The sequence below is a fragment of the Salmo salar genome, chromosome ssa18 (genome assembly GCF_905237065.1).
Source record: "Salmo salar chromosome ssa18, Ssal_v3.1, whole genome shotgun sequence".
In the NCBI taxonomy this organism is placed as follows: domain Eukaryota; kingdom Metazoa; phylum Chordata; class Actinopteri; order Salmoniformes; family Salmonidae; genus Salmo; species Salmo salar.
Window position 1 is genome coordinate 34264973 of NC_059459.1, and position 17027 is coordinate 34281999.

A 17027-nucleotide genomic window follows, 5' to 3' on the forward strand; every position below is an offset into this window, starting at 1 on the left:
TTCTATCCACCCCTGTCTGACCAACACTACAACCAGCGCCTCATCTGCTTCCTTCTATCCACCCCCGTCTGACCAACACTCTACAACCAGCGCCTCATCTGCTTCCTCCTATCCACCCCCGTCTGACCAACACTACAACCAGCGCCTCATCTACTTCCTTCTATCCACCCCCGTCTGACCAACGCTCTACAACCAGCGCCTCATCTGCTTCCTCCTATCCACCCCCGTCTGACCAACACTATAACCAGCGCCTCATCTGCTTCCTTCTATCCACCCCCGTCTGACCAACACTACAACCAGCGCCTCATCTGCTTCCTTCTATCCACCCCCGTCTGACCAACACTACAACCAGCGCCTCATCTGCTTCCTTCTATCCACCCCGTCTGACCAACACTATAACCAGCGCCTCATCTGCTTCCTTCTATCCACCCCCGTCTGACCAACACTATAACCAGCGCCTCATCTGCTTCCTTCTATCCACCCCTGTCTGACCAACACTACAACCAGCGCCTCATCTGCTTCCTTCTATCCACCCCCGTCTGACCAACACTATAACCAGCGCCTCATCTGCTTCCTTCTATCCACCCCCGTCTGACCAACACTATAACCAGCGCCTCATCTGCTTCCTCCTATCCACCCCCGTCTGACCAACACTACAACCAGCGCCTCATCTGCTTCCTTCTATCCACCCCTGTCTGACCAACACTATAACCAGTGCCTCATCTGCTTCCTTCTATCCACCCCCGTCTGACCAACACTACAACCAGCGCCTCATCTGCTTCCTCCTATCCACCCCCGTCTGACCAACACTACAACCAGCGCCTCATCTGCTTCCTTCTATCCACCCCCGTCTGACCAACACTACAACCAGCGCCTCATCTGCTTCCTTCTATCCACCCCTGTCTGACCAACACTACAACCAGCGCCTCATCTGCTTCCTTCTATCCACCCCCGTCTGACCAACACTATAACCAGCGCCTCATCTGCTTCCTCCTATCCACCCCCGTCTGACCAACACTACAACCAGCGCCTCATCTGCTTCCTTCTATCCACCCCGTCTGACCAACACTACAACCAGCGCCTCATCTGCTTCCTCCTATCCACCCCCGTCTGACCAACACTACAACCAGCGCCTCATCTGCTTCCTTCTATCCACCCCCGTCTGACCAACACTACAACCAGCGCCTCATCTGCTTCCTTCTATCCACCCCCGTCTGACCAACACTACAACCAGCGCCTCATCTGCTTCCTTCTATCCACCCCCGTCTGACCAACACTACAACCAGCGCCTCATCTGCTTCCAGTGACAGTTTTTTATCCAACGAGAGACTGGCCCGACGGAAGCGCGGAGGTGGCCGCAGACAGGCGCACCGACGAGATGCTGCTCCCGACGGGGTAAGAACAAACAACTACCAGAGGGGACCGTTCACACGGTTCCAGAACCCACGAGACTGAGTGTCTTCAATTTATCAAGCAAGATATTGAGCCCTGCCCATGTCTCCTTGCTTAATAAAGGGTTATCTGTTGTATCTCAGTGCAACGATTTCGATGTTAAGGTAAACATCCATTTAAGGCAATACTTTAGCTCCCGTAATCGTGATATTTCTACTGAACATGTAGGTTGCTCACCTGCACATACTCTGACTCCTTTTAGAAGAGTTATTTTGTACCTCCAGCCAATCGCAATCAATCTATGGAGACATATTGCAGACTTGTTGAAAAAGATGTTGTTCATCTCCTTAAGAACAAACAGGAGTACATATCTTCCATAATTTACCTAAGAATGAAAAACAAGCTTTGCTTGATTTACAATCCGATACGTCAGTCCTTACCCTCCCTGCTGATAAGGGTGGGTCGGTTGTACAATCTGATACGTCAGTCCTTACCCTCCCTGCTGATAAGGGTGGGTCGGTGGTACAATCTGATACGTCAGTCCTTACCCCCCTGCTGATAAGGGTGGGTCGGTAGTACAATCTGATACGTCAGTCCTTACCCTCCCTGCTGATAAGGGTGGGTCGGTGGTACTGTCCGATACGTCAGTCCTTACCCTCCCTGCTGATAAGGGTGGGTCGGTGGTACAATTTGATACGTCAGTCCTTACCCTCCCTGCTGATAAGGGTGGGTCGGTGGTACAATCTGATACGTCAGTCCTTACCCTCCCTGCTGATAAGGGTGGGTCGGTGGTACAATCTGATACGTCAGTCCTTACCCTCCCTGCTGATAAGGGTGGGTCGGTGGTACAATCCGATACGTCAGTCCTTACCCTCCCTGCTGATAAGGGTGGGTCGGTGGTACAATCCGATACGTCAGTCCTTACCCTCCCTGCTGATAAGGGTGGGTCGGTGGTACAATCTGATACGTCAGTCCTTACCCTCCCTGCTGATAAGGGTGGGTCGGTGGTACAATCTGATACGTCAGTCCTTACCCTCCCTGCTGATAAGGGTGGGTCGGTGGTACAATCTGATACGTCGGTCCTTACCCTCCCTGCTGATAAGGGTGGGTCGGTGGTACAATCTGATACGTCGGTCCTTACCCTCCCTGCTGATAAGGGTGGGTCGGTTGTACTCATGGATAGGACTGTTTATGTAAATGAGTGTCATAGACAACTGTTTGACAACACCTTTTACAAGAAACTCAGAAGTGACCCCACTGCCCCATTTCACCAGCAGTATGATCTCTATTATTGAATGTCTTGATCCTCTCCCTGACAACTTTTGATGTTGAGTCATTATACACAAATATTCCACACAAGGGCAGTATTGAAGCTATGGAACATTTTCTTCTGCATCGTGACTCTAATGAACTACCTTCCAGTGCTGCATTATAACACTGGCTGAAATAGTACTCACACACAACTACTTCATGTTCCTAAGTGATTTCTTTATTCAGACGAAGGGTACTGCTATGGGATCCCCCATGGTTCCTAACTATGCTAATTTGTATGTGGGCTACATGGAGAAACAGGCCATTTTCAATCCTCTCAAAAAAAATGTTTTCTTGCATAACATCATTATTTGGAAACGGCATATTGATGATATTTTTTTTCAATGGAGGGGTGATGCAAAACAGCTCCAGGCGTTCCATGCTTTTCTTAACTCCTGTTCTGAGCATCTGAGATTTACTATGCAATCTGATACACGTCAAATCAGTTTTCTTGATCTTCTGATCCTGTGTGAGGATAATGTTCTATACACTGATCTTTACAGGAAACCTACTGATCATAACAGTTTGAGGGCTGATAGTTGTCACCCGCTTCCCTTGAAAAACAGTCTGCCCTACAACCAATTCTGTCCAATCAAAAGAATTTGCAAAAAACAATCAGATTTGGACAGAAATATGGCTGAGACGCAAAGAAAATTCAAGGAGAGGGGGTACAAAAATGGTCAGATTAATACTGCCATTGAGAAAATTCAAAACAAACCAAGACATGATCTTTTTCAAGGACAGTCTCGCAAAAAAAAAAAGCATTCTAACTACCTGCTATTCAAAGTGCTCTGAACAAATTAAGGGAATCGTTGGCACATTCTAAGCTCCGATGACAGTATCAGTAATGTGGTTTCGGAGCCTCCCTTGATCGTATTCTCGCGGGGCAGAAATTTCAGAGATCAATTGGTAAACTCTGATTTTACCACCCCAAGATATCCCTACACAACATCTAATGGCTGTGCTCAATGCAATGGCACTTCTAAATGTAGATCCTTCAAAACACCCCCAAACAGGGAAACAGATCCCAATCAAAGGTGTTATTACGTGCTCCACTAAGGCAGTTATTTATCTTATAACTTGTCCTTGTGGTAAAAATGATGTGGGTAAAACAAAGCTCGAATTAAAAGGTACGAATCTCGGAGCATCGTAGCACCATTAGGTGATAAAACTCGATTTACCCAGTTACGGCCCACTTTTTGGAAGCAAACCACTCGATTTCGTCACTACGTTATATTGGTATCGAACATGTCACCCTCCCTAGGAGAGGGGGTGACCTCGACAATTTATTGTTAAAACGAGAGGCTGCCTGGATCTTTAATTTAAAGACCCTTGCTCCCTCCGGTCTCAATGTAGACTTTGATCTGAAGCCATTCTTGTGATTATTGCAAATGTTGTAGGCCTATGTAGCCAAATTGTATCTATGATTGTATGCTATCCATTCATGTTTTTGATATGTTATTTCTATATCTGAGAATTAACCAATGATATCCTTTGACATTATATAAACGAGTCACCCTGCAGTGTTTGTCATTATACCCTGATGAAGACAGCTTGTCTGTCGAAACGTTTTTCAAGCGTTCTACTCCGCTAACCAGCACCTCGCCTAAATTGGTGTGCGTTTCTTTTGCCTCTAGATTATTATGTTGTCACGTCTTCCCTAGACAGGTAGGCGGAGGAATACCTAGTACCCGGACAGGCAGAGGGATAGTACCCGGACAGGCAGAGGGATAGTACCCGGACAGGCAGAGGGATAGTACCCGGACAGGCAGAGGGATAGTACCCGGACAGGCAGAGGGATAGTACCCGGACAGGCAGAGGGATAGTACCCGGACAGGCAGAGGGATAGTACCCGGACAGGCAGAGGGATAGTACCCGGACAGGCAGAGGGATAGTACCCGGACAGGCAGTGGGATAGTACCCGGACAGGCAGAGGGATAGTACCCGGACAGGCAGAGGGATAGTACCCGGACAGGCAGAGGGATAGTACCTGGACAGGCAGAGGGATAGTACTGGTGGAGGGATAGTACCTAGACTGGTGGAGGGATAGTACCTGGACTGGTGAAGGGATACAGTAACAGAGGCCTACCTGGAGCAGGTGGCAAAGGCGGTGGTGAAGGGCGTGATGAGGCCGGACAGGAAGCTGAAGGGGTTCTTGCGTGTGAACCCAAAGTAGATGAGAGGCAGGACGACCCCCCCGTGGATGATATGACCCAGGACAGAGGCGAATATGTATTTCCCCAGACTGGTCACCAACAGAACCACATCCTCCATTTCCACAATCTTACTACCCACCAGGAACATGATGCCGAACGGGACGTACCTGAGGTAGGAGAAATATCGAAAGTATACCATTTGGTGAGGTGATGACTAACAGAATATTTATTTTTGCTGCAGATTTATATGAAAGGAAAAGCTAAAACATTTATCAGAAATGTAATTAAATGTTTAATTTGATTCAACATAAGTAGGCAGCTTCCCAGTCAAAAAGTAGCTTCTCATTTCAGTGTCAAATGCATAGCGTCAGCAGGCTACAACACCTCCTGCAGTTCTTAAGGAATAAACAGTACAGACTTTATCTAGTGAGCCATCAGAAGCTCCTCTTGTTTTCCCTTGGGAATAGTCTTGGGAACCAGGAGAGGCTAATCACATGATCTGGGTTGTTTAAGGACACTCACCACATGATCCAGGACACCAGTACCATGGTGGCTTCATTGAAAGCGTTGAAGAAGCGTATGAGCTCCTCCCCCTCCTCTCCCAGCTTCCTCAGTGCCACCCCGAACACCATGGCAAAGAGAACCAGGCCCAAGATGTTCATACCATCTGGTTCTGTGCCCACAGGAACCTACATAGAACACATAACACACATAACACACTTTTGTTTATGTATGGATGTTATTTTAAAAAAATAAAAAAATAAAAAACACAGAACATCATAACACAGAATATCAAAGCATCAGAAAATAGAACATCAGAACATAGTCTTTCATTTAATTTGATTCAGTAGGCTACCGTTTAAATAGCCTCCTCAGATGATATTCAGCCCAGAGAAAAGAGCTATGCTCCCACTGACCCCTTCATGGGGGACCCACCACTATTGGCACTGGTCGGAGGAGGGTCTGCCATGTCTGTTCATCAGTACCCCTCAGACTGGTAATTCTCTGCCAATGAATGAGCCAAACATTTCTATGAGTGTCCCAAATGGTACCCTAATCCCTATAAATCATCATAGAGCCCTGGTTAAAAGTAGTGCACTATATAGAGCCCTGGTTAAAGTAGTGCACTATATAGGTAATAGAGTGCCATTTGGAACGCATGCCCTTGTCAGTCTGGCAGCTGGGTACAAGAGGGTGATTCAGAAAGGGACTGGCCCTGTCCCCTCCAATCCTTGTCACCCCTCCCAGTCCCTGGTTCCCGTCTTCTCTTCCTCTACGGGCCCTGTGACGGCTGGGCCAAACTACCCAGCTGAGTGATGACATGGCTGGGCGTCCTTCCAGCCTCGCTTGGAGGTCAAGTCAACAAGTCAGAAAAATTGTCACGTTCCAAGCCGAATACAGTGCAGTCGAGCTGCGCACATTAACCCTTGCATGCTGGTGATCTGTGTAGTTTGTTGGTGTTTCGTTTCTTTGGGACATCATCCCCTGTGAAGTGCTGTGCCTGATCAAAACATTGTCAACAGAGGTGATAGTTGGGAGCATCTGCAGGAACAGGATGCGCAGGCCTTTCTGTTCTTTTTCCATCTGTAGGCTTTTAAAATGGTAGACTACTGAATGTTCCTCAGACAGGTGGGTGGGAGCTCATATCATCTGTGCTGACTGGACCAAGATATAAGTATCTTGGTGACAGAATCTCTTCTCCGTTTTTTTTTTCTTCCCCAAACGTCTTCTGAAATTCACACAGAAATAAAAACAGAAAGAATTCTGTGTCACCACGTTTTCCTGTAGCGATGACTGACCTTCTCACCCCAGCTCTGTACATATGCATGCATACACACAGACAAACACACACTCAGCAATGCCAACCAGCCACTACGTCTGAGTGTATCTGGCCAAAGCCCAGGGTGCTCCAGGAATCCATCCTCGGACCGTGCCAGACCAGGGTTCCCTGTTTGGACTCTCTCTCTCTCTCTCTCTCTTAAAATCAGAGTCGTTGGTCAAACTAACATGCTAGCTGGCCAACAGTCCGAGCCTGCCTGGCTATATGAGGGCTGAATATGACACGTGTCATGACATTGCCCTCTTTGGGTATAGCGAGTACCCTCCCCCTCTCTCTTATCACCTCTCTCTCCCTCCGACACCCAGGTTATGTTATCTCAGGTTGTAAATTCCATGAGGAGACTCTCCTCAGGGCTATGCAGTATAGAGAGAGAGAGCTTCACAGTAGAACAAAGGAACTTCTACATCACAGAACTTGAGAACTGAACAATATCCATGTTTTGGAGAATGTGTAAACGGTTGGTGGAGAAGCCAGCTACGACCGGTCTGTTTTGTTTAATGTTTGTGACCTCATGAAAGACAATACAGCCACATTACCACAACTCTGTTTATACAGGAGCCTCCGTTATGAGGTTTGCATCTAATTATTGTATAAAATGAATGAGTAAAGATGAAACTATTTGTGAAATTATGTAAGGTGATGTTGAACCATTAACGTGAGAGAATTGTATTCCCTTTAAAGTTTAACTAAGTCATTGGCCCGCCCCATGAGTACAGACATCGATCTGGCGTCATGGGACAGTCCTTTTCTACTGTTACAAATAAAAACCCCACCTGGAGAAATCCTCTTGAGACCATGTGTACCTCGATCACCGAGAGGGCGAAGGTTGAGTAGAGACCACAAAAACCTCAGTATAAGCTAAGGTTGTTATGGTTGAATGGTTGAAAGTCTGAAACTATCGATCCCGACAGAATACGAGCAAATCTTAGATACTAATTACTAGTCTGCAGCTAGAAACTATGTTAACCTGAGATGTGAAGACCGACAACCGCCAAAACATCTATTCTAGAAGAACATTTCTGAATGGGACTCTGAAGTGTCCGTTGTAACCACGAAAGACTTCTTAGAAGCAGATGGAGAGACGAGCGGATGAACTTTCCAACAGAAAGACGGACGATTCCAACAGAGATCTCTGACAACACACTGAGCGTAAATACACTGCTAAAAAAAAATAAAGGGAACACTTAAACAACACATCCTAGATCTGAATGAAAGAAATAATCTTATTAAATACTTTTTTCTTTACATAGTTGAATGTGCTGACAACAAAATCACACAAAAATAATCAATGGAAATCCAATTTATTAACCCATGGAGGTCTGGATTTGGAGTCACACTCAAAATTAAAGTGGAAAACCACACTACAGGCTGATCCATCTTTGATGTAATGTCCTTAAAACAAGTCAAAATGAGGCTCAGTAGTGTGTGTGGCCTCCACGTACCTGTATGACCCCCCTACAACGCCTGGGCATGCTCCTGATGAGGTGGCGGATGGTCTCCTGAGGGATCTCCTCCCAGACCTGGACTAAAGCATCCGCCAACTCCTGGACAGTCTGTGGTGCAACGTGGCGTTGGTGGATGGAGTGAGACATGATGTCCCAGATGTGCTCAATTGGATTCAGGTTTGGGGAACGGGCGGGCCAGTCCATAGCATCAATGCCTTCCTCTTGCAGGAACTGCTGACACACTCCAGCCACATGAGGTCTAGCATTGTCATGCATTAGGAGGAACCCAGGGCCAACCGCACCAGCATATGGTCTCACAAGGGGTCTGAGAATCTCATCTCGGTACCTAATGGCAGTCAGGCTACCTCTGGCGAACACATGGAGGGCTGTGCTGCCCCCCAAAGAAATGCCACCCCACACCATGACTGACCCACCGCCAAACCGGTCATGCTGGAGGATGTTGCAGGCAGCAGAACGTTCTCCACGGCGTCTCCAGACTCTGTCACGTCTGTCACATGTGCTCAGTGTGAACCTGCTTTCATCTGTGAAGAGCACAGGGCGCCAGTGGCGAATTTGCCAATCTTGGTGTTCTCTGGCAAATGCCAAATGTCCTGCACGGTGTTGGGCTGTAAGCACAACAACCACCTGTGGACGTCGGGCCCTCATACCACCCTCATGGAGTCTGTTTCTGACCGTTTGAGCAGACACATGCACATTTGTGGCCTGCTGGAGGTCATTTTGCAGGGCTCTGGCAGTGCTCCTCCTGCTCCTCCTTGCACAAAGGCGGAGGTAGCGGTCCTGCTGCTGGGTTGTTGCCCTCCTACGGCCTCCTCCACGTCTCCTGATGTACTGGCCTGTCTCCTGGTAGCGCCTCCATGCTCTGGACACTACGCTGACAGACACAGCAAACCTTCTTGCCACAGCTCGCATTGATGTGCCATCCTGGATGAGCTGCACTACCTGAGCCACTTGTGTGGGTTGTAGACTCCGTCTCATGCTACCACTAGAGTGAAAGCACCGCCAGCATTCAAAAGTGACCAAAACATCAGCCAGGAAGCATAGGAACTGAGAAGTGGTCTGTGGTCCCCACCTGCAGAACCACTCCTTTATTGGGGGTGTCTTGCTAATTGCCTATAATTTCCACCTGTTGTCTATTCCATTTGCACAACAGCATGTGAAATTTATTGTCAATCAGTGTTGCTTCCTAAGTGGACAGTTTGATTTCACAGAAGTGTGATTGACTTGGAGTTACATTGTGTTGTTTAAGTGTTCCCTTTATTTTTTTGAGCAGTATATATATATTGATTGCAATGATTCCCGAATGAGTGAGCGTGCATGTGCAAAGGATTAGCATTTCAATTAATAATTATCAACTGTTTAGTGACTTGTAATTCCCGCCCTTCTCAGTCCACACCCACTTCCCTTTGTCCACCAAGCCGTCATATCGGCTTAGCCCACTAGGGAACCTCCCCTATCATTTCCTTGTAACCATATTTACTGTTTGATTGTTTATGCATGACATATGACATATGACACATGACATAACTCAACAAACACAGGACAGTGACTGACATTGACGTCACAACAGAGTAGCTTGGTCTGATCAGGGTTAAGGATGTGGATGAATACTGATCCCTGAACGGTTCATCACTGATCACTTTTTAAAGAGAGAACCGTTAAACTTGTATTGAGTCCTTTCTGTTTGTTACCAGGCTCCAGTGATGTTGCTATGTGTGTTGCTATGGAAACGGATGGTCACTTGCGTAGTGTATTGTGACAAGTGTCTTCACCATTGGACAGTGAACCATAGAACAGTACGTTGTACAACACGTTGTGCTCCTCTTCTGTGTTTGCTGTCCTCCCACTGGTCTCTCATAGCTGTTTGGGACGTGCCCCCATTAACAGACCCAGAGCTGTTTGGGACGTACCCCCATTAACAGACCCAGGGCTGTTTGGGACGTACCCTCAATAACAGACCCAGAATATGCTGACTAGGATCTTCACTCCATTTCCACTTTCTTCCTATCCGTTTCATTATTTGTCCTGTCCGTGGACCAGCCCCCTCCTGTCCGTGGACCAGACCCCTCCTGTCCGTGGACCAGCCCCCTCCTGTCCGTGGACCAGATCCCTCCTGTCCGTGGACCAGATCCCTCCTGTCCGTGGACCAGATCCCTCCTGTCCGTGGACCAGATCCCTCCTGTCCGTGGACCAGATCCCTCCTGTCCGTGGACCAGATCCCTCCTGTCCGTGGACCAGATCCCTCCTGTCCGTGGACCAGATCCCTCCTGTCCGTGGACCAGATCCCTCCTGTCCGTGGACCAGATCCCTCCTGTCTGTGGAACAGCCCCCTCAACCATCTCCAACACAGACACCTGTTCTTTTATAGTGTATGTTTCTAATGTGTCTTTGTTCTTACTGTACTGTGGTTGTAATTCCACTTCCTTAAAAGTTGTCATTCGTTTTGTATTTTGGTTTTTCTTGGATGAATAGCCTATGACAGGCTAAATGAGACCCTAACAAACAATCAAACAAACAAACCAACAACTATGAGGGATCTCATAATCAGTACCTTCTGGTAGAGGATGGTTCCATTGGTGTCGTTTCCCACAGCAACCATCTTGTAATCAGTGGCATACTGTGACATGGAGGAAGAGACAGAGAAAACATGAATTGAATATTTTAAAAAGTAATAACTTTATTTAAACAACAATTATTTGGAAGTACATGTATGTTAACAAAGCCATTCATAAACAAGTAACTAGTTATATTAAAGTACTTAGGATCAGGTATTTATTGTCAGATGTATTAAGCGTTTGCACCTGTGCAAGGTTTGCTCCAATATCCTTCAGATCGGGTGGGAATGAAAGCTAAAACCATGAGTCATTTTTCCATTCTAGCTCTATGATTGTGTTCCTTCTGAACTCTACATTCTATGTTTTATACCCTTCAATAAATAACAGCTTAGCACCAGAACATGCAAACACTAAGCAGCCGAGACCCTGTTTCAGAGATGTCTTTAGTTCCTGTGCTGATGAATGCCTGTTTCAGATACCTGTCTTTAGTTCCTGTGCTGATGAATGTCTGTTTCAGATACCTGTCTTTAGTTCCTGTGCTGATGAATGTCTGTTTCAGATACCTGTCTTTAGTTCCTGTGCTGATGAATGCCTGTTTCAGAGATGTCTTTAGTTCCTGTGCTGATGAATGCCTGTTTCAGAGATGTCTTTAGTTCCTGTGCTGATGAATGTCTGTTTCAGATACCTGTCTTTAGTTCCTGTGCTGATGAATGCCTGTTTCAGATACCTGTCTTTAGTTCCTGTGCTGATGAATGCCTGTTTCAGATATGTCTTTAGTTCCTGTGCTGATGAATGCCTGTTTCAGATATGTGTCTCTAGGTCCTGTGCTGATGAATGCCTGTTTCAGAGATGTGTCTTTAGTTCCTGTGCTGATGAATGCCTGTTTCAGAGATGTGTCTTTAGTTCCTGTGCTGATGAATGCCTGTTTCAGATATGTGTCTTTAGGTCCTGTGCTGATGAATGCCTGTTTCAGAGATGTGTCTTTAGTTCCTGTGCTGATGAATGCCTGTTTCAGAGATATGTCTTTAGTTCCTGTGCTGATGAATGCCTGTTTCAGAGATGTCTTTAGTTCCTGTGCTGATGAATGCCTGTTTCAGATATGTGTCTTTAGTTCCTGTGCTGATGAATGCCTGTTTCAGAGATGTATTTAGTTCCTGTGCTGATGAATGCCTGTTTCAGATACATATTTAGTTTCTGATAAAAAAAAAAAAAAAAAAGCAGCTTCAGAGATGTGGTGGAGAGGACCTGGCAGCCAGAGACCAGCAGACAATGGCAGAGACCCCTGTCCCCTGTCCACACACACTCCTTTTTCCTCTCTGTCCATTGAGGCCCTGCGCTCTGAAAGATCTGGACCCCCCACTGCCGTTCAGCGGACCCCCTACCCCCTACAGGTCCTTTCCTGTTTCAGCACGACAATGCCCCCATGCACAAAGCAAGTTCAACAAAGAAATAGTTTGTTGAGATCGGTGTGGAAGAACTTGACCGGCCCGCACAGCGCCCTGACCTCAACCCCATCGAATACCTTTGGGATGAATTGGGATGCTGACTGCGAGCCAGGCCTATTCGCCCAACATCAGTGCCCAACTTCACTAATGCCCTTGTGGCTGAATGGAAGCAAGTCCCCACACCAATGTTCCAACATCTAGTGGAAAACCTTCCCAGAAGAGTGGAGGCTGTTATAGCAGCAAAGGGGACCAACTCCATATTAATGCCTATGATTTTGGAATGAGATGTTTGACGAGCAGGTGTCAAAATACTTTTGTTTTTGGTGTTTTCTAATAAAACTGTGTCCAAATAGAATTTATATTTGTTATCCTGATTTCCTTACCTCTCTTGGAATATCATTATATTTGTTTTCTTTAGGTTAACGGTCAGAGCCCAGGTCTGACAGAACCCGTGGTTAACGGTCAGAGCCCAGGTCTGACAGAACCCGTGGTTAACGGTCAGAGCCCAGGTCTGACAGAACCCGTGATTAACGGTCAGAGCCCAGGTCTGACAGAACCCGTGGTTAACGGTCAGAGCCCAGGTCTGACAGAACCCGTGGTTAACGGTCAGAGCCCAGGTCTGACAGAACCTGTGATTAACGGTCAGAGCCCAGGTCTGACAGAACCTGTGCAGATGATCTAGGTGCTGCTGTAACTCCTCCTTAGTGGGAGACAGTAGAACCAGGTCATCTGTGTACAGCAGACACTTGATTTCAGTGTTGTTGTAGGGTGAGACCAGGTGCTGCAGATTTCAGTGTTGTGTAGAGTGAGACCAGGTGCCCTGATTTCAGTGTTGTGTAGAGTGAGACCAGGTGCCCTGATTTCAGTGTTGTGTAGGGTGAGACCAGGTGCCCTGATTTCAGTGTTGTGTAGGGTGAGACCAGGTGCCCTGATTTCAGTGTTGTGTAGGGTGAGACCAGGTGCTGCAGATTTCAGTGTTGTGTAGGGTGAGACCAGGTGCCCTGATTTCAGTGTTGTGTAGGGTGAGACCAGGTGCCCTGATTTCAGTGTTGTGTAGGGTGAGACCAGGTGCCCTGATTTCAGTGTTGTGTAGGGTGAGACCAGGTGCCCTGATTTCAGTGTTGTTGTAGGGTGAGACCAGGTGCCCTGATTTCAGTGTTGTGTAGGGTGAGACCAGGTGCCCTGATTTCAGTGTTGTGTAGGGTGAGACCAGGTGCCCTGATTTCAGTGTTGTGTAGGGTGAGACCAGGTGCCCTGATTTCAGTGTTGTGTAGGGTGAGACCAGGTGCCCTGATTTCAGTGTTGTGTAGGGTGAGACCAGGTGCCCTGATTTCAGTGTTGTTGTAGGGTGAGACCAGGTGCCCTGATTTCAGTGTTGTGTAGGGTGAGACCAGGTGCCCTGATTTCAGTGTTGTGTAGAGTGAGACCAGGTGCCCTGATTTCAGTGTTGTGTAGGGTGAGACCAGGTGCCCTGATTTCAGTGTTGTGTAGGGTGAGACCAGGTGCTGCAGATTTCAGTGTTGTGTAGGGTGAGACCAGGTGCCCTGATTTCAGTGTTGTGTAGGGTGAGACCAGGTGCCCTGATTTCAGTGTTGTGTAGGGTGAGACCAGGTGCCCTGATTTCAGTGTTGTGTAGGGTGAGACCAGGTGCGCTGATTTCAGTGTTGTGTAGGGTGAGACCAGGTGCCCTGATTTCAGTGTTGTGTAGGGTGAGACCAGGTGCCCTGATTTCAGTGTTGTGTAGGGTGAGACCAGGTGCCCTGATTTCAGTGTTGTGTAGGGTGAGACCAGGTGCCCTGATTTCAGTGTTGTGTAGGGTGAGACCAGGTGCCCTGATTTCAGTGTGTGGGTGAGACCAGGTGCCCTGATTTCAGTGTTGTGTAGGGTGAGACCAGGTGCCCTGATTTCAGTGTTGTGTAGGTGAGACCAGGTGCCTTGATTTCAGTGTTGTGTAGGGTGAGACCAGGTGCCCTGATTTCAGTGTTGTGAGACCAGGTGCCCTGATTTCAGTGTTGTGTAGGGTGAGACCAGGTGCCCTGATTTCAGTGTTGTGAGACCAGGTGCCCTGATTTCAGTGTTGTGAGACCAGGTGCCCTGATTTCAGTGTTGTGAGACCAGGTGCCCTGATTTCAGTGTTGTGTAGGGTGAGACCAGGTGCCCTGATTTCAGTGTTGTGTAGGGTGAGACCAGGTGCCCTGATTTCAGTGTTGTGTAGGGTGAGACCAGGTGCCCTGATTTCAGTGTTGTGTAGGGTGAGACCAGGTGCCCTGATTTCAGTGTTGTGTAGGGTGAGACCAGGTGCCCTGATTTCAGTGTTGTGTAGGGTGAGACCAGGTGCCCTGATTTCAGTGTTGTGTAGGGTGAGACCAGGTGCCCTGATTTCAGTGTTGTGTAGGGTGAGACCAGGTGCCCTGATTTCAGTGTTGTGTAGGGTGAGACCAGGTGCCCTGATTTCAGTGTTGTGTAGGGTGAGACCAGGTGCCCTGATTTCAGTGTTGTGAGACCAGGTGCCCTGATTTCAGTGTTGTGTAGGGTGAGACCAGGTGCCCTGATTTCAGTGTTGTGAGACCAGGTGCCCTGATTTCAGTGTTGTGTAGGGTGAGACCAGGTGCCCTGATTTCAGTGTTGTGTAGGGTGAGACCAGGTGCCCTGATTTCAGTGTTGTGAGACCAGGTGCCCTGATTTCAGTGTTGTGTAGGGTGAGACCAGGTGCCCTGATTTCAGTGTTGTGTAGAGTGAGACCAGGTGCATCAGATTCTTCTCATGATTTGGCCAATTCATTAATGTAGATGTTAAATAGTGTTGGACTAATTGAGCAGCCCTGTTTGTTGCCAATTTTAACCACACATTTGTTTTTAGTATACATTGATTTAATAAGATCACCAGTTTCAATTAATTTATCAAAAATACCGTGTGCCAAATGTAATCAAATTCTTTCTTGAAGTCTACAAAACATGAGTAGATGAGTGTGGAGGGGATAAATGTGGTCTGGTCTCTCTCTCTCTGAAACATGAGTAGATGAGTGTGGAGGGGATAAATGTGGTCTGGTCTCTCTCTCTCTGAAACATGAGTAGATGAGTGTGGAGGGGAGAAATGTGGTCTGGTCTCTATCTCTAAAACATGAGTAGATGAGTGTAGAGGGGATAAATGTGGTCTGGTCTCTCTCTCTCTAAAACATGAGTAGATGAGTGTGGAGGGTATAAATGTGGTCTGGTCTCTATCTCTCTCTAAAACATGAGTAGATGAGTGTAGAGGGGATAAATGTGGTCTGGTCTCTCTCTCTAAAACATGAGTAGATGAGTGTGGAGGGGATAAATGTGGTCTGGTCTCTCTCTCTAAAACATGAGTAGATGAGTGTGGAGGGTATACATGTGGTCTGGTCTCTCTCTCTAAAACATGAGTAGATGAGTGTGGAGGGTATACATGTGGTCTGGTCTCTCTCTCTAAAACATGAGTAGATGAGTGTGGAGGGGATAAATGTGGTCTGGTCTCTCTCTCTAAAACATGAGTAGATGAGTGTGGAGGGGATAAATGTGGTCTGGTCTCTCTCTCTAAAACATGAGTAGATGAGTGTGGAGGGTATACATGTGGTCTGGTCTCTCTCTCTAAAACATGAGTAGATGAGTGTGGAGGGTATACATGTGGTCTGGTCTCTCTCTCTAAAACATGAGTAGATGAGTGTGGAGGGGATAAATGTGGTCTGGTCTCTCTCTCTAAAACATGAGTAGATGAGTGTGGAGGGGATAAATGTGGTCTGGTCTCTCTCTCTAAAACATGAGTAGATGAGTGTGGAGGGTATAAATGTGGTCTGGTCTCTCTCTCTAAAACATGAGTAGATGAGTGTGGAGGGTATAAATGTGGTCTGGTCTCTCTCTCTAAAACATGAGTAGATGAGTGTGGAGGGTATAAATGTGGTCTGGTCTCTCTCTCTAAAACATGAGTAGATGAGTGTGGAGGGGATAAATGTGGTCTGGTCTCTCTCTCTCTAAAACATGAGTAGATGAGTGTAGAGGGGATAAATGTGGTCTGGTCTCTCTAAAACATGAGTACATGAGTGTGGAGGGTATACATGTGGTCTGGTCTCTCTCTCTAAAACATGAGTAGATGAGTGTGGAGGGGATAAATGTGGTCTGGTCTCTATCTCTAAAACATGAGTAGGTGAGTGTGGAGGGGATAAATGTGGTCTGGTCTCTATCTCTCTCTAAAACATGAGTAGATGAGTGTGGAGGGGATAAATGTGGTCTGGTCTCTCTCTCTCTAAAACATGAGTAGATGAGTGTAGAGGGGATAAATGTGGTCTGGTCTCTCTCTCTCTAAAACATGAGTAGATGAGTGTGGAAGGGATAAATGTGGTCTGGTCTCTCTCTCTCTAAAACATGAGTAGATGAGTGTGGAGGGGATAAATGTGGTCTGGTCTCTCTAAAACATGAGTAGATGAGTGTGGAGGGGATAAATGTGGTCTGGTCTCTCTCTCTCTAAAACATGAGTACATGAGTGTGGAGGGGATAAATGTGGTCTGGTCTCTCTAAAACATGAGTACATGAGTGTGGAGGGGATAAATGTGGTCTGGTCTCTCTCTCTCTAAAACATGAGTACATGAGTGTGGAGGGGATAAATGTGGTCTGGTCTCTCTCTCTCTCTAAAACATGAGTACATGAGTGTGGAGGGGATAAATGTGGTCTGGTCTCTCTCTAAAACATGAGTAGGTGAGTGTAGAGGGGATAAATGTGGTCTGGTCTCTCTAAAACATGAGTAGATGAGTGTGGAGGGGATAAATGTGGTCTGGTCTCTCTCTCTAAAACATGAGTAGGTGAGTGTGGAGGGGATAAATGTGGTCTGGTCTCTCTCTAAAACATGAGTAGGTG

At 47.1% G+C, this 17027-nt stretch overlaps 1 protein-coding gene across 1 annotated transcript in view; it reads right to left on the minus strand.

Moving 5' to 3' along the window:
• Nucleotides 1-17027, minus strand: part of LOC106577368 (neutral amino acid transporter A) — a 37504-nt gene that overhangs the window by 9646 nt on the left and 10831 nt on the right. The window contains exons 3-5 of the mRNA XM_014155332.2: nt 10714-10779; nt 5382-5548; nt 4793-5026 (exon numbers count right to left, since the gene is read on the minus strand). Coding sequence (XP_014010807.1) covers nt 4793-5026; nt 5382-5548; nt 10714-10779 — 467 coding nt within the window. The remainder of the gene's footprint in view (nt 1-4792; nt 5027-5381; nt 5549-10713; nt 10780-17027) is intronic.